Genomic DNA, 22,871 nt, shown 5'->3' on the forward strand with positions numbered 1-22,871 from the left:
TTTTTTTCGTTCGCATTGCGCGGTGCTTACTGGAGAGTCGGGAGAAACAGTAAGGCGCCGTCGCGTGCAGGAAGGATGTACAGCTGTCTTAACGGGAGGAAGCTCTTTCCGTCCGGGACAAGATATCGTGCCTCAGAATTGCAGCCTCCCATTTTTGTCTTGTTTGCAGTGAGAGGAATTAAGTCTTTGGGGTCTGCGAGGGAGAGAAGACTTAAAAAAGAGCGGGATTCGTTTCAGGAGTACGAAACGCTTCCGTGTGGATCTTGTTCTTGCTAGAAAATGTCTGTTTTGTCTACGAAAGGTTTGATGTAGAGTTTGGGGGCACTTCCGTGCATGCCGAGGGAAAAGGGGTCGGATGCATTAGGACAGTACATGCATCTGATACAGTCGACTGGCCTGATCGGCTGTGTCCGAACTCGTCCGGCATACCCGTTCGCTTTCCAGTTTTCCGTTGCGTCGGCTGTTCTTCTCCGATGCTGTTCATGAAGTGAAACAACGAAGGAGGGTTGCCGGGCGAGACGAGGAACTGGGGAGGCGAAAGTGAAGAAAGAAGGGACCATTCTAGCGGGGATAGTTGTGCTTTTCATTTTGGTAGTGCGTCACGAAAACACAAACGCGAACGAACTCATGGTTACTCGAGAGAGATCTCCGCATGCGAATGCCGGCGTTCCGCAGGAAAGGAGTCGGGGAACCGACAGCATGACTTCCGTTCCTTGTTCTAGGCAGCTGAAGACGGTTAACCGTTCAACCTGCTTTACGTGGAAAGTAGAAAACGAGGAATGACGTCCTCTGCAGCCGGGAAGATCTGCCGTTATATCACTTCTCTAGGGCTAATGAAAAACCTAGCATTCTTAGGTGAGACGCGGGACGACCTAGGTAGCACCGCCTTTTTCACCCGGGAGAAAACGAATCTCTTGAGGGAGACAGAAGCAAACACAGCGAGGACTTTCGCACTCAGAAGAAGAAATTTCTCGAATCGGGAAGTTTTTCGCCTTGGCTTCGCGGGCACTGCGTGCCCTACAAGGGTGCAGTAGACTTGTCAGGCATTTTACCCATACCCCGGTTCACGGGCCTCAGCTGGCTTTTTCTCGCCCCGATGAAAGATTTTTGCTGAAAGAAACAAAAATCATCTCTTACCCCAATTGCAGTGCGCTACGGAAACACACACAACACAGTTCTGTAGGTAGAGATTGCTACCGAATGATTCAGTTAGGGAAGCGCAGCTGGCTTCGCAGTTTCCGGTGCTTTTGGTACTGCAGCAGTGTTCGAGTGCAGCGCACACTTTGCTGCGTGACAAAGCAGAGGGAGTCCCAGCTTAAAGTCTTCTCTCTTTAGCATGGCACAGGAACTAGCTTTAGACTGCGGTTTGCTGGGTTTTTGAGCACCGAGGCACAGAGGAGGCTCACGTATCAGCCGCTGTGGACTGGTAAAAACGGTAAGGGTGCATATGGTTTCCCAGTGGTGGTTTTTTCCCTCTTACCATTGCTGGCCTGTTGGGAATAAGACCAGACTCCCCTTCCTACGTGCTCTATACCGAAACACACGGAAACGCACTGAAAGTAAGCCACGTTGAATTTTGATTCTCGGCGCAAGTCAGTTCCCATATGTGCGGTATGTAGGAATCTAAAGAAACAATATGATACTGTTAAGCTCCAATCAGGGAAAGGCAGCAAACAACGTGATCGCAGGCACTAACAATTGCAGAGCGTGTCTGTTTTAGAGCGTGACGCGTCGTCACGAGTTGATGCCTCAGATTGACACAGCATAGAGTTGACGCGTCATACAGTTGACAAGGAAGCCTGAACTGGGAACGTTTCCATTTTTTTGAGGATCAGGCGTGTACAGGAGTTGTGTGTCATCTACGATCCCCCCATCTCCCACTTCTTGTTTTTGAGGCGTTTTCCCCCCTTTGATCGTCCGATACTGAAAACTCTCGTTCTCCAGCAGCAGCATTCGCCCAGACAGATATCCCCTTTCACAACTCTCTATACGTGTGCAAGACCCGAAAACCACAACCTTTTCTGTGAACGAGGAGAGCGCCTCGGCAGCCCGCACTCAAAACACTCGCGGCCTAATCGCGGTGTTGGGGCCCGCCTGACGGCCACTGGCATTTTCCATTTTTGTCATTTCGGACGGAGCGGAAGGAGACCGTGGGAAAGATACGCCGTTTGCGGAATGGGTCATATTCTGCTGACGACAAGGCGCTGCGTGGTGAACCGTCCTGAAAAAGTATCCTTTTCAGGCCACAACTTTTTGACCGGACGGCTTTCGTGCTCATAGCAGAGGCTGCGGTGGTTTTGATGCTGCATTTTTCCCCTTATTCTCCTGTTTGACGAAAGCCTACCTTCCGGGCCACTCGAGTATTCGCCTACGCTTTACTTCAGCACTCTAGTGCCCCAGCAGGTCAACGCAAACTGAACAAACGCGCTGGACAGATGCTGCAGTTTTGGCAAGGACATACCGAATCCGGAACGTGTGTCTTTGCACAGAAGGCATGCAGAGACTGATGATATCCCGAGTGTGCATACTCGCCGCCTTCACCGGGTTTGATCGAATTGGTCTCTGAAAAAGGCGTCTGTCACCATTTCGTGCGTTTCTCTCGATGAAGACGAATGCTTGTTTCCTTATTGACAAGCAGATCGCCCGTTTTCGTTGAAGTTTTCGCCTCTGTTTGGTCAACAGCGTTGTGTTGCCGCGGGCCATCTGCATACTCCCGGCAGCAGCGCTTTTGTTGCGCCGCTTTGCGCCGGGTGTTTTTATTCCGTGTTGGCCAGCCCTCCTTGTCGATTCGCGGGCGACCGGTCTTGTTCGTTTCGGCTGTTCTTGTCTCTGCCCACGGGATCATTCCCCCCGGTAGTTTTTGCAGGTAATCCACCCCGATTGACCATGCATCTGCTGGCCGTTGCTTCCTAACCGCCGCGAAGTTTCTGCTTCACACGATTGACTCTCGTGAATCCAACTTGGCTTTCGCAACTTGTCTACCTTGTCACTTGTACCGTCGTTCCGCAATGCCACTTCCGGCTCCGGCCCCGCCTGGCCGAACGGGCCGTGCCGGTCCGCCGCCCCTCTCCCCGCCCTCTTTGGCGGCGTCGAGCGTTCCAACACCGGTCTCGGTGTCGGGAAGTTCCCTCTCTCCAGAGAGTTCCTCGTCTGTCTATTCGCTCCACGCGTCTTCGCCGTCGTCCGTGCCGAGTGAACCTTCGGCGCTCGCGCTGCCCAGTTCCTACCGGTGCATCGCGACGCGCTCGGCACCAGTCCAACTGCCTGACTCCGCTCCGTTCGCTTCCCCCGTCAGTCTCTGCCGCTCCTTTTCCTCCAGCACATCCTCCCCTCCGTCTCCGCGTCCGGCCCGGTCCCCGCCGAACACACCCTCGCACAGTCTCGGCCGGGCGCTCGGTTCTCAAGCGCCTCTCGGCTCGTGTACGCCCCGAAGCGCCAAGCGAACTTGCCTCGATGGACTGTCCACACATTCGGACTCGACTCCCGCGCCTAACCCTGTGCCTCCGCTCGCCTCAGGATGCTCTGCAGGCGTCCCTGGCCTCCCTCCTGCCTCGCTGTTCCTCTGCTACACGCTGCCGGAAGAGCTGGATCTCCTCTTGCTGGATCCTACTGCTGTCGCCGCTGAGAAAACATCACAAAAACCGCCTCCACGCCGACCACGTGGCGGGCCCGAGCCCGGCGAAACGGCGGAATGTGCTGCATGCGCGGGGGCGGGAACCGGAGAAGACCGACAGCCCCGTGCCGATGGACTGCGCACGGAAACGGAGCAAGTCAACGGCAGTGGTCCGCTGAACAAATCTCAACGACTAGCACAAAGTGAGGGCATTCGAGACGCCGAGAGGAACCCTGAAGCAGACGCGCCGCTGCGCGCTCAGTCGCCGTCGTGTGTCGACCCAGTGGCACGCGCCGACTCAAGCGGGGCAAAGCGTCCGGGGCCTGTCTGTGCGGACGGACCCGCGCCTGCGTCGACCTCCCCGGAGTCTTCAGATGGTCCGCGACAAAGCGAAGCTCCTGACGGCTCTCCTGCGGCAAGGACGAGGCTGGACGCACTTCCGGCTCCTGGCGCTGGCGACCGAGGCGACAGCAGTTCAGGCGGCTCCGGAGGGGAACTGGACGCATCGGGTTCATCCGACAGGGAGAAGCTCCAGTGCAGCTGCATTATTCTGCTCACGAGGTGGACGCGGTACGGAGAGGTGGTCTCGGGATTCGCCCCCGCACAGGGAAGCGCCTCGCGGGGAGTCTCCTCGCGAGCTGCGCCTGTCCTGCAGGACTCGCTGTGTGCTTCCGCGTGTTCTCCAACCCGAGGGAACTCTGGTGGCAAGCGGCGTGCCAAGGACGCGACGGAGTGCAGTCCGATTTTCCCCGGACCGCCCCCGTGCCGAGCAGAAGACGAGCGATTCACGCACGACCTCGCAGTGGAGGCGTTCCCTCCGCACGCGCCTGCCCCAACATCTGCGGCTGTCTCGCAGCCGCTAGGAATCTTCATGAAACACCTGGACCAACTGTGCCCCGCCGAGTTTCTTCTGCTCGCCCGCTGCGTTAAAGACCGGCTGCCGTATGCCATTCGGGCCATCCTCGACGAAGCAGGGGATGGCGGCAACCCTCCGTGCGGAAACTGGAAAGAGAGCGAGTTCAGCTTCGAGATTTCGGACAAGATCGCTGCGGCAGAAGAACCGATTCGACTGGGACTCTCCACTCATCGCAGGGACACCAGGGACCAGGAATTGTCGCCGAGCATAGCCACGCGGGAGCCCGAGGAGAAACACAGGATGTCGCCGTGCAACGAGGCTGAGCAGGCGGACTCCTTGTCCTCTGGAGCCTTTCCGCGCGTGCGCGCGCCTAGCGAATTGAAGAAGGTCGAGCTCTCCGGTGCGCCCCAACTCGACCGCGGAGGCGCCCACGCGGAGCACACCCGCGTGGCAACAAGCATCTCTCAGGTCTCAGAAGATCGCGAAGAAACGCAGGGGGAAGCGGGAGAAGGACTGGAGGAGGCGCGCGGATGCCGCGGGCCTCAAAGCCGTTTTGTGTTCAGTTCCAAGGAGGTCCATGGATCGCCGTCTCCAGCGTTTCCGGAGGGAGCGGACGAGGCGCTCTCGGGAGTGATGGAAGAACTTGAGCAGCAGCTGTGTGATCTTCAGCTGCGAACAGGAATGGCGCCTTCCTGCACGCCCGTGCCCGCCTCGACTGCTCAGCCCAAACGTTCCAAAGGGTTAAACCCTAACGCTCCTCCTTTCCGGAGTCTAAAGACGCCGCACCCGTCCATCGGGATCTCTCCGGGATTCGTTCCCCTTCCTTTGACCGGGTCCTCTCTGTTGGGCTCGGTTGCTCCGCGCGGATCTGCCGTTCCGGTCCTCCCCCCGTGCCCAGCCCCGCGCTGTCCTCGTGCCAGGGAGACTCGTCCCCTGGCCGACGCTGCGCCTGCCGAGGGGGGGATGGCGGAGGCAGCTGTTTGCCTTCCGTGCTTCTCTGGAGGCGCGCCAGGAGGAAGCGGGTTCGGGGACGGTTTGTTGAGCGGCTGGGGCGCAGGGTTGGTTGACCAGGCGACAGGAGTTCCTGTCCTCGGAGACGCCCAGACTCAGCCTGGCGTCTTTCCCGGGCCGCCCGACTGCATGCAGGCATGGACGCGAACAGAGGGACCCGGCGGAAGGCCGCTCGAGGGATGGGGAGGCGTCGCGGAGCAGAGAGACAGCGAGTTCGAGACGGACGAGCTGGAACTGATGCGGGCACTCGGCCTACCCACGCAGTTCGCCTCGTCCCGCCACACCGCGCGCCACCGCAAGACACACAGAGAAGAGAAAAGCTACGATTTCTCACCGCCAGCGGTGAAGACGTCGCCGCCTCACGGGTACCCCGCGTCTGGCTTCTGGCCGGGCGTGCCCGGGGCGCCGGAAACGCATGCGGCGATAAATGGGGTTACACCCGACTTTGGCAGCTGGAATGCCGCGGCCCTCGCTCCTGTCCAACCTTGCGCGGGGGCTGTTGGAGGCGAAGAGGAGCCGACGGGGAGGCGAAAGTGCGCTTGCGGAACTCTGGCGGATGCTTGCAAACAGTATAAACAAGACCCAGGCGGCCAAGGAAAACCGGCGCCCAAGTGGTTTGAAGGCTCCAAGGACAAAACCCCCCAGAATGACTCACCAGTCGCTTCTTCGGACGCGTCTCTCCTTCCTGCGTACGACCGCGTGGGCAACAGCACCGACTCCTCATACTACAGATTGCGCTACACGCTCTTCCACAAGTACGACGAAGGAATGCTGCTCGATGAGAACGCCTGGTTCGAAACCACTGCTGAGTGCATTGCGGCTTACCTCGCGTCCGTCCTGCACCAGGTGTCTGTACACGCCAGAACGCAGAGCTTACCAGTCTCAGGAAGCCTGTGCGTCGCGAGGAACGCGAGTCCCAAGTCTTCGATTCCGTGTGTGCCCAGCGCGCGGGAAGCGCTTGACGCCCGGGAGACACTTCCTGAGGGCAGTTCCTCGCCTGGCGTCCGAGCCGAGAAGGCAAGCGGCACCGAGACTTGTGTGCGCGAAGTCGTGACTGGATTCAAAAATGACGCACCTGTCTCTGCTTCAGACCAGCGGTCGAGCGCCTGCACCCTAGGCTCCTTGCCCACCGCGAGGAAGGGCGACGCGCAGCGCACGGCTCAGGGCGAGATACCGCGGGGCGCTGGCGGGAGGAACGGCTGCCAAAGAAGGAACGTCCCGCGGGAAGAAGCAGCTGGCGATTCCGGAGTGCCGACCGCGTCTCGCCCCTTGGTTGCCATGGATGGCTGCTGCGGGGCAGGCGGAAACGTGATTCAGTTTGCTCGGTTTTTCGACGCATGCGTTGGCGTGGACTGCGACCTCGTGAAAGTGGCGATTTGCAAGCACAACGCTTCGCTGTACGGAGTCCGCGATCAGGTGTACGTCCACCACAACACCTTGGCTGGGTGGCTGCAGGAGCGGCAGGCGGCTCGGCGCCAGCTTCGACGAGCTCGGAAGGAAGCGGCGAGTCACAAGTGCGCTGGCCGGGAAGAACGGGAGACTGACTCGCAGACGTTCGACGAAACCGACCGAGAGTCTCTCCGCTGTTTCTGCTGCAAAGAATTCTCTCGAGTGAAGTGCCGATTCTGCGTCCACGAAGGGCATTCGCCCGGCTCCTCGTTTGCCCGGTTCTTCACAGAAGAATGCAGAAACGACAGACTCTCTGAAGAGGATCTCGCGGCACTGCACGCGTCCCTCTTCTCTGAGTCGCCTTCTCGCCCCCTGACGCACCAACGCTCGCTGGTCACGGACATCGCCTGGTGCTTTATGTCTCCTCCGTGGAGCGGCCCGAGCTACTCAGGACGACGTTCCTTCCGATCGCAGCTCTTCTCCGTGGCGGGTGGCCAAGACGGAGGCGGGGGAGTTGGCTCCGCGCACATTCCCTCCCTTGTCAAAGCTGCTGCTCGGTGAGTCCGGAAACGCCCAGCTCCAAAGGCCCGCCAAGACACGTTCGTTCCGCAGAAATTGGCGTCGGCGGGGATTCTTGACGGGTTTCTGGAGCGAAAGCGACCCTGTTTTCGGCGCGGTTTTCTCGAGCAGAGAAACAGGGACAACCGAGGCACCAGGACGCGGCACGCCCCCCCGCGACCGACATCCCGGGGAGTCGTAATGCGGACACTGAACGCGCTTGTCTCTCGATTGTGTGGAGTGTCGCTACAGCGCACAGGTGCCGTTCTTCCGTGGACTGTTCGAAGTCTTCTGCTTGTCTCGGTCGGGACCTATGTTCGTCGTCTGCGTTTTGGAACGCTTCGTCTCTCGGCTGTATCTCTGCCTTTCTCCGGTTCACAGGATCGCGCCAAACGTCTGCCTCTTCCTCCCGAGATCGACAAACGTTCACGAGCTGGCCGCCCTTGCGGTGGCCCTCCGTTTTCCTCTCCTTGAAATCGAGGTCCTGTACTCCCACTTTATCGACCGGACTGCCGGCGACCAGTCTCCCTCTCTCTTCCCTAAGGTAGGTCTTTTTGTAGGTCTTGGCGTGCCGAAATCTGCGTTCCCATTTCCGAATTCGTTTCCCTTGGCCGTAGTGTGTCTCCTGTCACATCCCTCCGCGCGCACCCGTTCACGCGAGACCCTGGACGCCGGTGTCCCTTACGCAGCGCAGTCGACTTGTCCACGCTTCCGCACCTTGGATGTGGGCGTTGCCCGGAGCCCCGGTCTTCATTCTTCCGCTTGGATGTGAACCCGGTGTGCTCTTCTTCTCCGCGTCGCGCGGCGACTTCCCAACGGCGCTTGAAGCGCGCGCTGGTTTCACAGGGCGTTTGTCGCTACGACGCGTCGTGCGGGGCTGTCTGGACTTGCGGCGCCCGCTGTTTCCTCTGCGCGCTCTCCTTCATGTGCTCGCGGCGTGTCCGCCCTGCTCCTCTTTCCGCTGCTTTCTTAGGCAGTAATTGCGTACTTGGTCCGGGATGTCGCCTCGTGGGTTGCCATCCGCGGGTTGCCGGCGGAGTCACCGGTGCCCGGGCGCTCGAGCAGCTCTGGACCCGGTTGCCCCACGCAGCGGCCCGCAGGGGCCGACCAGTCTCCGTGCCGGACTTGGGCAGTTCCCCGTGGCTCGAGGAGTCCAGGCGGAGCGGCGCGCGAGGCGTGCGAGGCTCGCGAGGCGCGCGAGGGCCTTCCAGCGGCCCGGTGCCTGCAGTTTCGGTCCCCCGCGGGGTGTGAAAAGCTGCCTGCGTATGCGTGGCTGTCTCTGACGCCGTATCTCCGCGTACGCGAAAAAACGGGGGACAGTCCGTGCCACAGCGCCGGCAGCAGGGATGGAGAGGCACACGGCAAAAAGCGGAAAGGGTGCAAGAAATCGCGCGTCTCTGCGACCCCCAAGCAGGCCGAGACTCGGCCGGAAGAGTTGACTCTGCCGTGCCGGAAGGAGGGGAAGAGGGACCGCTCCGCTGGGGCGGACCGTGTGTCCGAGTTTTGGACTGCCGCACTGAAAGCGATAGGCGCGTTGCTGGAACGGGAGGACGCAGAAGCCCCGAGAGAGTGGCAGTTAGGCAAGCGTGGAACGGCGACTGAGAGGAGCGAGTGCGGAGGGCGAGTGGGGAAGACAGAGTCGCGCGGAAAGGCGGAAGAGGCAAGACAGAACTCCCCCGCGACAGCGGAAGTGCGGGGAAAGAAAAGTCGTGCTCACGAAAGGGAAACAACAGACACGGACTCTGTTCCGGCGGGCAGAGAAAAAGGAGTCGTGTCGACCGGAAAGGAATCCCTTTTTGTGGAAGAAGGGGAGAAAGACGAGAGGGAGAGGGACGCGTCAGACAGGCCTACGAAGCACCCAGACAAGAAGCGGGCCAGGGCGTTAGGAGACATTCTCGCGAGCCTGCAAGATGAAACGATGCTTCTTGAAGAGATCCTGACTGCTGCAGCCACGGCGGAAGAGGGGCACTGGCGGGGCAAGGGCACGAATACGAAATGGGACACGTTTCTCGACGTTCTCGGGGCGCGAAGTTGAGACTTTCGGCCTTGTCGTAGGTCCTGTCGTCTGTGATTTCCAAAGAAAGAGAAAGCCCACAAAAGGGTTTTTTGGCTTCTGCGTAGGGCTTTCTCGTGTTGAGCGGGGTCCTGACGCTGGCAGTCGGTGAGGCCGTTTTGGTCGTGAGGCAGATGGCAGTCAGAGATAAACAAGAAGACAGTGTGTCGCCTTCATGTCTCACGGCCTGCAACTGTAGCTTCGTCCGCGGTGAAAAAACCGTCGGATAGGACAAGAACTGCAAGTGTATTTTTCAAAGATGTGGAACGCACGGCGTTCGTCGAATATTTAGCAGCAGAGCAGTGTGCCACTCTCCACGACAGACCGGTTTCTAGCCGCTGAAAGCGTTTCACGATTTGAACAGACGAGGCTCTCGTCATGGTGTTCAACCTAGCATTAAGTATCTCAGGCGAACTCCTGACGCCTGCTCTGTGTAAAACAGCGTCGCAGACTGCAATTCGCTCTTGCGTAGCCAAAGCATCAATCTCTGATCACGTGAGCGCAAAACGGAACAGCCAGCCGACTGGTTGGCGTGCATGTCTGTGGTGCCTGAAGAACAAGCGAGGCGACCTCGGTTTCACGAATCGTCGATGAACCCGTTTTTCTAGTCGACAGCACAGTGCGTTCCAGTCTAAACTGTCTGCCCCGCTCTACTCGCTCCGGTGCCTCAGACTCCGGATTTGGACGCCCGAGAGCTAATCCGCGTAACAAAACCATCCGGCCTTGTTGCTCTGGGCTCTCAATCCACTGTCGGGTTGTCGGACGTTGTCTTCCGACAGGCGAGAATCGGCAAGTCTTTCAACAAAAGAGTTCCGGGTTTCACTGTCACAGATATATACCACGCCTGTTTGTCGAACTATAGTACAGAAGTCGGTCATTGTCTGACGAAACGCAGTGCTCAGGGGGCCGTGATAAAGACGGAATCCATCCTACTCCAGACACACACGCAAAACTGTGGCGACAAATGGTCCGACGCGTCACGAAGAATCCACGCGGCGAGCCGCGTTCGATTGCCGTCCGCTAAGATAAGCGCCACCGAAAGGGTTGCAGTGCGGAAGAGAGAACGAGGCCGCATCCTGTGTCGTACCAAAAGATCTCAGCGGTACGGGACGGCCGACTCGGACACGGATTCGGCACTTGCGCAATTTCTGGAGCTTCATTTGCCTCTCGTACAGCAGGTTGAATCTGCGAAACCCCGGAATTCGGAGCGTCTTCTTGGCGATTGCCGCTCGCTGTGCCCTGTCCTTCGGCTGCACACATGCCTCTTCTCGAGTTGGCGTTATCAGCAAACGATCACCAGCGTCTTGCTGCGACGGATATCTGCAAAGTTCACGCGCGGCTTCCCCACACAGATGATTATACAGAGCTTCCTGCGACGCCGCCTTCCTGTCTCTCTTGTACTGTTATTTCCTAGACCTGCGCCCCTTCTTTGATGCCGCTTTTTCTTTCGCTGCTGCGACTTGGGCTTCAGCGTCTTTCTTGTCTTGTTCTAAAGCATCAAGAACCAGGAGCGTCGCAAGAGTTCTGCCATAATGTTCTCTCAACCTCTTTGCGAGTGCAGCCACCTGTTCAACAGCTCCTTGTAAAACGTCGTACGTTGCTGCAAAATCTGGGTCTGAGGGTTGGTGCTCCCCAAACCCACAATCATGCTTGATGAGCTGAAGCATCTGCGAGCAAGCCATCACGAAGGCTCCTGCGGATGCAATCATTTGCTGCGCCACGTCGGCGTCCCGGTTTTGAACGCTAACCGTTGTCCTTACCCGTGTAAAAACATTGAAGTATGTGTGTACCTGCGATCTGATCTCGACAGCGGTGCTTCTCATCACATCGTGATACGCTAAAACCTCTGTACGCATCTGGAGACGCGTCAACTCGTCCTGGTGCGATTCGCCCTCGCCCTCCGATGTCACGGCCTTGGCACCGTCTGTGCTTGTAGATTCTCCTTCGTCTGGTGTTTCCCCGAGAAGCTCTTTCTTGAAATATAGTAGGGCTTCTGGGGGCGCGGGCACTTCAATCAACTCCACGACTTTCTTCCGAGCAGCGGGCATTTTCCGGCCACAGTCAAACATGTACTTAACTTGACTGTACACTTCCAGAATCGCGTAGTATGCTTTTTCCAGAAGCTCTTCTCTCGTCAGAATCTCGTCGGACAGCTGGCAGACTTGTTGAAGAAGCCGAATCTCGGTGGGAGCCCGCGGGTCTATCGGCTCGCGCCCCCAGTGGGGTACTGGCAGCTCTGGCCCGTCTTCGACGACCCGTGCCGACGTCAGCATAGAGCTGGAGACTATGCCGTGACTTCTAGCCAAAAGCGAGGCGGAACGGAGGACGTCATAGATTTCTACCAACGCATCAAGTTCTGCATCCAAGTCAGATTCAAGGTCGGGTAGAGCAGACTCTACCACTCCGAAGATGTCACGCTTGCACAAAAAATTCTTTGCAGCCTCACATCTGTGCTGCCACAACGGGAGGACGTCGGCGGCGCTCTCTATGTTCACACTGGCCATCTGGAGTTCAGATTTTTGTCTTACAACATCGCGCATCCGCGATGGGTCATCAAGGAAGTCCTGTAGGTTCCAGCGCACAGTGGCTGTTTCTGGACGCTCCCTGCCTTTGTCTTTTCGTTTCTTCCCGTGTTTGCGGCTCCGCGACACGCCCTCCTTTGGTCTAGCTCCTAGGTCCCGACGAGGGCCGGCCGAAGACGCATCCTCCCCTGGCGAGCCGACCGCGTCTTCCGCTGAGGGCGCGGGACTCTGACCCTCCCGCGCTTGCCCGCCACCTTGCTGGTCGGTTGAAGGAGCTTCGTCTGCTTCTTCTGCTTCGTCTGCTTCTTCTGCGGGGTCGCCAATTCTTGGTGAACCACCTCCGCCGCTGTCGCTGCCATCGTCCTTCTTTTCTGCCCCGCCTTCTTTCTCTGTCTCCTCTTCCTCTTCTTCTTCTTCTTCTTCCTCTTCTTCCTCCCTTTTCTCCTCTTCCTCCTCTTCTTCCCCGTCGCCCCGTCCCGCACCCCCCTCACCTGGGCCGTCTTTCCCGTCTCCTCGTTTCTCTGGCGGGTCTCCTCCACCCGCGCTAGGCCCTCCTGCATGCGCTGACCCGTCGCCACCGGATCCAGAGCCCCCTTGATCCGAGGGAGGCGAGGCCGCCTTTTTGCCTTTCTTGCGCTTCGATGACTCTTTTGTCTCTCGATCTTTTTGCGTCTCTTCAGGTTGGCCGGCAAGACCTGCGGATCTCTCTGCCGCCTTGGCAGTGCGTTCGCCCACAGCAACGTCCACCGTGGCGCTGAGGCCGCCCGAGCTCCTGCGGCCAGTCGGTGCGCCGACCTGCTTTGGCTGTTGCTTTCTCTTCCCTTCCCCTTTTCCCTTTTTCGACGATACCGACCCCTTAGACGCCGCACTGTCGCCGGCGTCTCGACTCACGAAGCTAGCTGCAGGCGTCCCATCCGTTCCTGGCTCCCCGGCAGACTGTACGCCAGCACCGGCCCGCGACTTCGTGTCGAAAAAACCCTTCCTCTCCGCGTCTTCTTCCTTCTGCGGCGCCGGTTCCCTACCCTCGGTGTCCCCACGGGACGGCTCGCCACGCGCGCCTTCCTGACCCGAGGACAGCGGTTTCCTCTCTGGACGTGACGCCCCGCCTTTTGGCGAACGTCGTTCACCGGTCCCACCAGCTTTGGACTCCCCTGTCTGTAGGCCTGGCGGTGAGAGAGGGTGTGCCTCACCCTTTGTTCCTCTAGGCTTGGGGAACGAAGGACCAACTGTACCGTCCTCAGCCACCACAGTTTTTGCGGCATCAGCGTAGGAGCGGGAAGGACGGTGTCCTGACGATCCTGAAGCTTTGCCGAAGAATAGGGTTTCGATGGCTGTGGTGGACGGTTCTCTGACAGACCTCGAATCGTCCTGTTGACGGCTGCGACTTCCGGTGCCGTGTGACGCGTCGCCATCTGAAGACGCTGCATGCGACGAACCAACTGCGCTGAGCCAGCCAGCCTGACTTCGGAAGAGAAGATCAAACCAAGTTGTTCCTTCAGGACGTGGTGTCGGTTCGACCGACAGCGAAGAACCAGAAGCCGCGCTGTGGGTGGCCATGGGCGCACCGCTCGCCTGTAGAGGATCGCTTTGTCCACTTGGGGGAAATGCCCGATCCCCGCTGGAATGAGATGAAAAAGATTCCGACAAATACGAAACACCCGGTGGAGTCCCCTGCGGCACAGGAAATCCCGACGGCAGCTGAAGCGCCTGCGGAATAGAAGCCCCAGACGGCATCCGAAATCCTGGATGGGGGGGTGATATGGGACTCGGCGGAGTGCTCGGATCCACCATAGCCCAGCCGCTCAATCCCTGGGAGAAAACCTCGCTGCCAATCGGTACAGGAAGATGCGGAGGCGGCGCTGGAAGCGTTATCTCCGGTTGACCGGCACGATGCGTCGAGTACGGAAGCTTCGACAGTCCGGGCGGAGCACGTATAGGCTTGGTCTGTGGGGGGGCGGCCTGCTCGACGCCTCCCCGGCCAGCTTCTTGTTGGGGCTGGGTATGGGACGCGCCCACCGGACCGGCTGCCGACTCGGCTGCTGGTCCGGGTCCAAGCGAAGCAGGAGTACCGTCTGTGTCTCCCTCGCTCCCATCCGATCCGTGCGCTGTTTCCCCGTAGAAAAGGTCAGAGGGGGGCGCCGGCGGCGGCTCCTGCTCTCCACTGTCGCTGGAGGATCCCCGCGCCCCAGCGGCCCGCTTGAGATCTTCTCGACTGAGGCCTGCCTGAAAGGCCTGGAGGGCGGTCGACTGTTCTAGCAAAGAGGAACGGGCGCGGTCGACCCATGCGCCAGCATCCCGGCGTGGAAAACCACAGGGCAGAGACTCGTCGAAATCCTTTATCATGTCACTTGCCACTTCCAGGATTTTCAAAGCATTGCCCAGTTTCTGTAAAGCCACGCCGACTTGCTCGGAAGTGACGGGCTGGTCGGCCCCTGCGCTCCCTCGGTCCCCCGATGTCTCCCCGCTCTCCTTGCCAGTGTCCAAGAGACTCTCCACGACGCAGGCAGGATCAAAGTCGCCGGCGTTTGTGACCTCTCCGTGAGCACCTGGCTGTTCGCCGGAGCCGGCTGCAGAACTGGTATCTCGAGAAGCGAGGCGTCGGTAGCGACTTCCCTGCGCAACTGCTGGTCCCCCTCCGGTCCCGGATCCGAGAAACGCATTTGTCGAGCTGGTCAGGAACTCCCCTGTGCCCTTCACGGCGGGTGGCGAGCTCCGCGGCGGAAAACACCTCCGGACGGTCCGAAAAACCACGGCGGCGGACATGAGGAGCGTTGCCAGCACAACCAGAGCGTGGAGATGCAGAGGCCTGCGTCTGCTTACCCGACTGCGGTGCCTGTGTTCTCTTCGTCCTAGGCTGTCCTGCAGAGACGATCCCGGTGCGATAACTCTGTATGTCGCCTCGGGATCCTCCCTGCTGTGTACACTTTCAGGTGGAGTAGCCGTTCCCTGCTGCCTACGGTCAAGAGCGCTTCGAGAGACAGACGCCTGCATCCATTCAGCGGGGAGTTGAGTTGCCGGTGTTATCGCATTCTTGCCGAGGGACAGGCGTGCGTTCGCGTGTCTGGAGAAGCGCTGGCTCTTCTCATCAAAGAGCGGCACGTCGGCGTCGGCAACTCTTCCTTCGCGACCCAGTGTTCGATTGTCTACGCTTGTGGTGTCACCGGGAAGCCGCAAAAGAGCAGAGGGTGAAGAGCGAAGGTGGGAGGCGGTTCGCCCTTGTTTGGGCTCTTGCAGCTGGGAGGGCCGTTCGTCGTGGCTGGCGCCCGCAGCTGGCGGCAGGGACGCGACCGGAGGCGTTTCATCGCGAACTTGTTCGCTGCCATTCTGTTCTGACGGCTCCATGACCCCTTTCTCCCTAACTACGGTGGCGCGGGTTACTGCAGTTGTGTCCGTAAGAGAATTCCAATGGGGCGCGACTGCGCCGCCGAGAGCCGTGCCTCCTTAACGAAGCTTCAATCCGACAAGACACCTGTGCTCCACTACCTGCCCGTGGGAGTAGCGTCTAGCATAGTCACAGCGAATTCGAAAGCCGCCTTCGGCTCTGTTCTGCAAAAAAAGGGTGCCGCCGTGTCCACCGAGCAGAGCCGGAGAGCCCGGAGACGACTAGGCATTAGAAATGTATCCGGAAAACGAAGCGATAGTTCTCTAGTACCCAGCGTGATGCGCACCTCCTAACATGAGCGGAGCCGACAGCAAGCACTTCTTTCAAAAAGCACCGGGGGTTCAAAGGGAAAGCCTCACACAAGGAAACGGGGCACACGTGCAACGGACCGCAGTGGCAGTTTTCTTCGGCACCGTTGCACGACCGCAGCGACCGCTGGTTCAAAAGAACTCGTGGAGACAGAGTTAACACATGGGCAGCTCTCCGGTCCTGTAACTGAACAAATGGAAGCGAGGCTTTTCACATAGGCAAAGAGTCGTGTTTTATCCTGTTCCGGTATCGTGAGTGCTGAGCGTGCCGGCGTGGAACGCGCCCCGTCACGTTTCTAGTGCGTAGGTCGCGTTATCCCCCCCCCCCCCCCGCGGGGCTGCTGCTGTGGCTGATGCCCAGAGGAAGGGCCCCCGCGTCGAGAAAAAAGTGAAGACAGCGGCGACTCTCTTCCCCTTTGTGAATCCATGAGTGAGGCAAAGTTTTCACCGTAGACGGGAATTAGCACGGCATAAGGGTGCGTTAGAAGGGATAACAGCTGCTTGGCAAGTGACGCCAAAGTGTGCTTGTCCCTTGGCCCGCCGTGGCGTCAACGGAGCGGCGGGTTCCGCCAGTCCCGGCAGCTGAGAGCTGCGTCGACAAAAACTGGTGGAACAACGGTACGCGCTCCCCTTGTACGTCCTGGACAGAGAAGCTCCAGTTCCGCAAAAGGAAAAGCCACTTCGCAGCAGCAGCAGCCTGTTAGAACTAAAGAGGGCGTGGTGAGTGCCTGGCACTTCTCTGTCTGCGTCCAGGTCGGGCGTGCTTTGGGACTGGCTGATGACCGCAGACGCAAAAACTCTTTGTTCGTATAGCATGCTGCCCTCGTGGTACGAGAAATAACGAAGCCTTAAGAAATGGTAAGAAAACACAGGCTGATGGAGCTAGCGGAAATCGCGAGAAAGCTTTCAAGTTCCCTTTCTTTCTCCGACGCGCCGACGGTGAACCTGGAACCCCGCCAAGGAGCTCCCAGTAGCTTCAGCCTGTTGTCACCGCAGTGAGAGGGGAGGATTCTCCTTGTCCTCCCTGAAAAACCCTCTAGGAGAGTAGAGAGCTTTTCAGAGCATTCCTTCTCGTTGCGCAAAAAACGATGGGCTGAGAGAGCGTCCTCTCAGGCCTTTCCCTTCACCAACGAACCAGACACATGCCCGTTACGTCATTGCGACTCACAGCCGAGGTCGCGATCGCTACCCGTGCGTGGTTCATTGTTGGCTAAATGCTCCCTTTGAGGCCCGTAGGTGGTGTCATCCAATGTTGCATACCCTCTTTCCTACGCCTTGCTCCGCACGGGCAGGCATTCCCTGACCGAACATGCACATACAGCCGCGTCTGTCGGCATGCAGGCATTCGCATCGATGGCCATTTTCGAGGCAGGCGGATGAGGACGAACTGCCATCCGTCTTCTGTGGTGCCGCGTTCCCCTTCAGTTCTCGATGCGCCCTTCATGAGCTGCCGGCTTGCAAGTGGCTGACCTGTGCACGTGAACACGCACGATACGTCAGGACATGTTACTGCACCGGGCAGGGATTATATACTATACCTCTACAGTGGGATTAGCAGTATCTAGTGTGCGAAGTCGCTTCTTTTTCATTCATGCCCCGCCACACAGTCTGGATCCGCGGTGTTCGCAGCACCAGCAGCTGACACGACTTGTTCTCCAAAAAAGCGTGACAGTGGTGGTCCTAGGAAACTGACGACAAAAAGCAACCAGAAGCATACGCGACGGACGTTTGCTGTGCGTGGGCAAAAGCGGATATGTGCTAGCCTTGCCTCCTGTGGCTGGCTCTTTTCCGCATTCGTCAGCGTTCCATTCCGTCGGAGTGCCACGGTCGCGTGCATTGCCGATGGGGCGTGCATCCTAATGGATACGGCGCTTTTTATACTTTTGGGGCCAAGCAGAGAATGTGGACATGCCACCCAGTGTCTCGTCGCGCAGCCGTTCTGTGCCGTTGTGTTGCAGCGCGCCAGTTAGCGCGGGCCTGCTGCTTCGCACGCATTCTTTCGTTATCGCAGTTTGAGGAGTTTCATAGCTCCTTAGATGACGTGTGGCACATGTTCTTCGTGCGTATCAGGAGAGCCCCGTCTGACAACAACGCCGTACACACTTGCAGGTAGCGTTCGCGGGGAAATTAGAGTGATCGATGGCTCTGAGCGTTGGTCTCCGAAAACAGAAACAAGGGGCTGCCGCTGCTCCACTGCCCGTATCACTTCGTCACAAATGTGGGCGTCTCATTTCGGCCACTAAGATAAAATTAGTCTCATCGTAGTGCCTCATCTACAGGCATGTAAGCATCCCAGTGTCTTACCCCCGAAGAAGGCGCGGCCCTCTGTGACCGATGCCGACGTCGAGGTGAAGAAGCCTTTTAGCCAACAAGTCGATCCCAGAAGAACCCTATTCTAATTGCTGAAAAGAAAGCACTTTCGACTTGACAGCTCCACATCACGAGACCCCGAACTCTTCTTGACGAACGCACGGAACGGCACAGGGTCCGCTACCCAACGTTCCCCACACATGCGTGACTCCGGTAAGGGCGGAGCTCAGGAACCAATACATCATCGCATACAAAGAGGGTGAAGGTAGTGAGGACACAGAGCTCTTCAAAAAGAAAGAAATACACGCAGGAACGAAGGAAAAGCGTGTCAATTCAACTGAATTTATGGTGGCCCACGTCAACTCTATTACGGACCATCTTAGTTAAGACGACATGCAGTTGAGTCGGGAACAGCAGCTTATTCATAATGTGTAAGTGCAGCCTGTGTACTTTGAAATTTCAAATGGTCCTTCATCCATTCCGACGTAACAGGCGACAGCAGAACCTCAGTCAACGACATACTAGAGAGGGCGTCGGTTCGTACAGGTCCGGGCACGTCGTGTGCGTGCGTGTGCGTGCGTGTGCGTGCGTGTGCGTGCGTGTGCGAGCGTGTGCGTGCGTGTGTTTGTTTGTTTGTTTGTTTCTTTGAAACACCACCGCGCAAATATCGTTGGATCGGGGTTCAATAACACGAAGGACGAAGAAAAGATGTGGGAGTAAGGTGCCTCGAGCGTGCCCCAACAAAACAACACTTAGAGGAAACCAGCTGCTTGAACGAGCCCCGCGTAGAGGTGTTTCCTCCAGTCTTCTGGCAGGTTGTCAGGATGCGCTAGCTTGTGCATGCGCGGACGCGCGTATCACCGATGCACATGTCTTCTTGTTTCTTCTTCTGGAATAATCCTCCTGGCTCTTGGTGGAATATAAATCTGAATCACTACACTATGCAGTGTCCCCTCTGCGCAAATGCGGTCACAAGAAAGTCGAGTTCACGCTCTGGTGACCGCCCGCTTCCCTAGCTCGATACTAGCCGACAGCAGGAAGCGCCTTGGCTGCATGTTCGTTGTCCTGTAACACGCGTCAGGAGTTCTTTTCCTTTTGGTCCACATCTCGAAAAATGAATCAGCAGGCATCAATTATTTGCCGTTGACGCGACCTGGAAACCCTTACCACGGTTTTCCTTGTCCATCGTGACTGATTCGTGGATTGTCAGCGGTACTGTGTGCAGGCAACGTGTGCTGGGGAACCTTCCAGCTGGTAGCAATAAATACACTTTTTTCGCTGCTCTGTTCCCCCTTGTGTGGCTCCTCTTGTCATCCTGCTGGTCTCCTTGTGGGGGCAAGGGTTCGCCAGAACTGTTCAGAAATTGATTCTTCGACTCACAGCGCGCTCCCCGAGGCCACCGGCTTCAACTTTTGTCACAATGTCTGTTTCTCTTAGCTCCAAACTATCTAATGAATCTCTCTAATGTGCCACATCGCCTTAATTGGAGCGATCACAGAGATGCATCCCGGCTACAGGGCGAGCAACGGGGTGTACCTGGACGTCGCGCCACGGCAAGGGCTCTCTTGTCCATGGCCAGTGGTACGAGTCGCAGTTCGCTCCGGTGAAAGCCCCTCAAGTGCAGCAAGAAAATCCCTCTGCGAGCGCAGATGCCGAGCTGCACAGCAGGCGCCTCTGGTTCAAGGGAGGAAGCCTCCGACTTGGTGTACCGCTGTGACGTAACGGAGGCGGTTTCAGACGCACAGACGCCGCGGGTTTCGACCTTGGCCGGCGTTCCTCCGGAGGCAGCAGTCGTAAACGCTTCTTGCGCGGAAATCGTGTGGAACGGACTCTCTCAGGTGGCCCGTGATTTTCCGCCGTCGCTGCCGGACTCTCCTGAATTCTCTCTCTCTTCGCTTGTCTCAGGGTGGTCTCCTGTACATACAGAGTCGTCCACAGCACTCTTGAGCGCCGGCTGTCCTCCGGAGACCTTGTCTCAGGCGGTTCGAGAGACGATTGAGCACCTTACCGTTTGCGCACCCTCTCAATGCGTCTCTTCCTCCTCTCCCCATGTGTATGCCCGTTGCCAGTCTTTTTCGAAATCCGGAACACACGCCTCACAGCACTCGACACCGGGCTCTGGCGAGGGCAAATCTGCATGCAATTCGCCTTTTCCAGGAGCACCGCCTGCTCACCATGTCGTCGCGACTCCTTGCCGAGGGCGCCGTCGGGATGACGCAGAACGACTGCGTGCAGAGAGCAATCCCGACGATGTACACAAGACAGGTTTCGAGTGTTTCCGCGGGGGTGATGTCGAGAATCCTCTTTCTTGTGGAAGCAGAGCGTCTCCGTATTCCTTCTCCTCAACGAGTTTGTCGGGTCTTAGGCATCTTGGCCGCCTGGACGAGTTACGTAGACAGGCCGAAGCAGCAACTTTCTCTCAGATTAAACGCATTGCGTCGCGGCTGGAGTGTGTGGAGCATGTGACCTGGCTGAAAGGGAGGAGTCAGAGGGGTGCGGACGCGCAGAGTCTTGAATCGGGAGACGAGGGAGGTGAGACAAATCAGGCACCTTTCGAGTCCTCTCAACACTCGTCTACTCGGTTCGCAGACGAAACTTCCGGTGTCCGGTTGGCTTTCCTCAGTGGCTGTTCTTCCGGAGACGCAAGTGCCGACGAGGCGACTCCTTTACAATCGCTGCGAGAGGCAGAGAGAGGAGTTCGAGAAGATCTGCCCGAGGGACGCCGCGGGCGGCAGAAGAAGGCAGAAGATTTCGCTTCCCTGTCCGCCTCCGGAGGGGGTAGGTTGGCGAATTTTCCCAGCCAGCCCAACAGATCTAATGGTCATGAGCGAGGCCTTAGGAATCCAGGTGCTTCGGTTAGCGAACATGAGACAGCCAAGGAGGGTGGGAGGGGTAGTGACCGTTTTTGTGGGGCAAGCGAAGAACAAAGAAGGCCGACGCTACATTCTGGCGTTCCCCTGCGTGCAGAGAAGTGCGCCTCTGTGAAGACTCATCCGGGTCCTCGGCAGACTTCATCTAGCCACCCGCAGGTAACCGTTCCAGAAAGACTTGAAGCGCGCCGCACGCCTGCATCTTCCCATAGAACTTCAAAAGGAGGTTTCTCGTGTTCCTGCGGACCAGAATCCGATGTCCAGGCCAGGTTCGCGTGTGCGGCACAACTCTTGATGCGGCGAGGCATCGCACCCGCGGTTCTTCAGAGTGAGACAGAAGCCTCGTGGGCGCCTTCTCTTTTGTCAGAGAGAGCTCTGGAGCTCGCAGAGTTGATGCCCCAAGTTCGCAGCGAGGCCACGCCTCTCTGGGCCCTGTGGTGGTATTGCGGCCGCCACGCGGCAGCGGCAGTGCGGTCTGGGCCCGGAGGGCGTGGAGTTCCAGCTGACGAGGCGTCCTCCGACTCCTGCTGCGGTGAAACACGTACATACACGACAATGAACAGGAAAAGCCGGACACTCTCTATTGGCCAGGCACTTACCGAGCTGCCACAGCCACGGGTGTCAGAACCGGCCGCACATGGACAGGACGAAAAGATTCACAGGACGAAGAGCGGAGAGACGAGAGCGCCGTGTGGCAGGGAAGATGGTTATGCAGGTCGTGGCTGGGCACAGGGAGATATCGACCCTCCGCTGGACACTTCCTGCGACAACCGCTGGTCGACGTTGGAGGACGAGATGGACGACGATGGACCAGACAGGGGCACAACAGACAAAGAAGGGACGCGGGAGCCACACAGGAGCACGCGCTGCGGGCCTGACAGGGCAGACGGGCAGACGCCGAGGTTGAAAGACGGCGACATCCACTCAAAATCAGAGACAAGCGATTGTGGGGCGCATCGTTCACGGGAAAAGGTTCACGGCCACACAGAGGAAGCAAGAGGACCCGAGCTGCTGCCAGTCGAACAGACGTCTGAAGACCAGTTACACGTGCCTTCCTTGCGTTGCGTCAGCGAAAGTTGCTCAGGAACGGGGACTGTTGGAAGCCGAATGGCATCCGAGAGCAACGCCGAAGGTACGCTTTCTACAGTTGCAGTGCACTCAGCTGTCGGAGCGTCGAGAGATCTTCTCCCGACAGAAGGCCGTTGCTCGTTATCGACAGATTCCGTCGTCGGCGTCTCACCTCGCAGAGGCGAAGGAACGCACTTACTGGACCATCTTTCTACCCCAAGCAGGCCTGTGTTCATCGATCTGTGCACGCCTCAAAGTTCGCCTCGACCGCATGCGCGATTCCTTCGCGGAAGCACTCCTGTTTCCCGTGTCAGCACTCCTGTCCAGCGCCAGGTTGGCTCGCGCGACGCACTACCTCCTGGAGAGCTGGAGCCAGCAGGGGGCCCTACGGCACGCTGCGAATTCATCGCTGCTTCGCCTTCTTCGGAGCCTTCACGCGCCCAACCAAGAAGGAAGAGAGCCCAAGCGCGCTTCACGCCATGCTATCCACCTCTGGATTTGGTGACAGTGCCACATCCAGAGCCGGGATCGGCTCCTCGAAAGCGGCAGTCGTGCAGAGCAGGTGGACCAGTAGCGAAAGCGTAATCATTTCCTGTGAAGGAAACCGAAGGACAGTCAACGACGAGAGCTTGCAGTCGGTTGGTGCGAAACTAGGGCCCGGAAGCGACAGAAAAGAGGCTCCAGAGCCCATCTGCGCTTGAGCAGCGACGAGAGACAAGCGAACACGAGTGAAAAGCGGCATGATGGGAGTGAAGAGGAACGGTACGAGGAACCACCTCGCGGGTGACCACTTCTTTCGAACAGCGTGTCCCGTTATACTATATAGATCACATGGCTTCTGGTACTTTGAGATCGTACTAACGGCGAGAAGGGAAGTGTGTTTCAAAGAAAAGGGATGTTTAGCGGGGAAGTGAGAAAAGGCAACCTGGTC

The 22,871-nt window shown here is 58.3% G+C and overlaps 3 protein-coding genes across 3 annotated transcripts; 2 read left to right on the forward strand and 1 right to left on the reverse strand.

Annotated features, from left to right (window-relative positions):
* Positions 1 to 3,008: 3,008 nt before the first annotated feature.
* NCLIV_009220 (conserved hypothetical protein) lies at positions 3,009 to 9,462 on the forward strand (the record flags this gene model as incomplete). Its single annotated transcript, XM_003880437.1, has 3 exons — positions 3,009 to 7,426; positions 7,809 to 7,971; positions 8,401 to 9,462. 3 exons carry the CDS (start codon positions 3,009 to 3,011, stop codon positions 9,460 to 9,462), a joined length of 5,643 nt encoding a protein of 1,880 aa, XP_003880486.1.
* Positions 9,463 to 10,883: 1,421 nt separating this feature from the next.
* On the reverse strand, positions 10,884 to 15,344 carry NCLIV_009230 (conserved hypothetical protein; the record flags this gene model as incomplete). The annotated part of the gene is made up of 1 exon (XM_003880438.1): positions 10,884 to 15,344. The coding sequence occupies one exon, from the start codon at positions 15,342 to 15,344 to the stop codon at positions 10,884 to 10,886; it is 4,461 nt and encodes a 1,486-aa protein (XP_003880487.1).
* Positions 15,345 to 19,651: 4,307 nt separating this feature from the next.
* Positions 19,652 to 22,525, forward strand: NCLIV_009240 (conserved hypothetical protein; the record flags this gene model as incomplete). Its single annotated transcript, XM_003880439.1, has 1 exon — positions 19,652 to 22,525. One exon carries the CDS (start codon positions 19,652 to 19,654, stop codon positions 22,523 to 22,525), a length of 2,874 nt encoding a protein of 957 aa, XP_003880488.1.
* Positions 22,526 to 22,871: the final 346 nt, after the last annotated feature.

This window comes from Neospora caninum, chromosome III (genome assembly GCF_000208865.1).
Source record: "Neospora caninum Liverpool complete genome, chromosome III".
Lineage (NCBI taxonomy): Eukaryota > Apicomplexa > Conoidasida > Eucoccidiorida > Sarcocystidae > Neospora > Neospora caninum.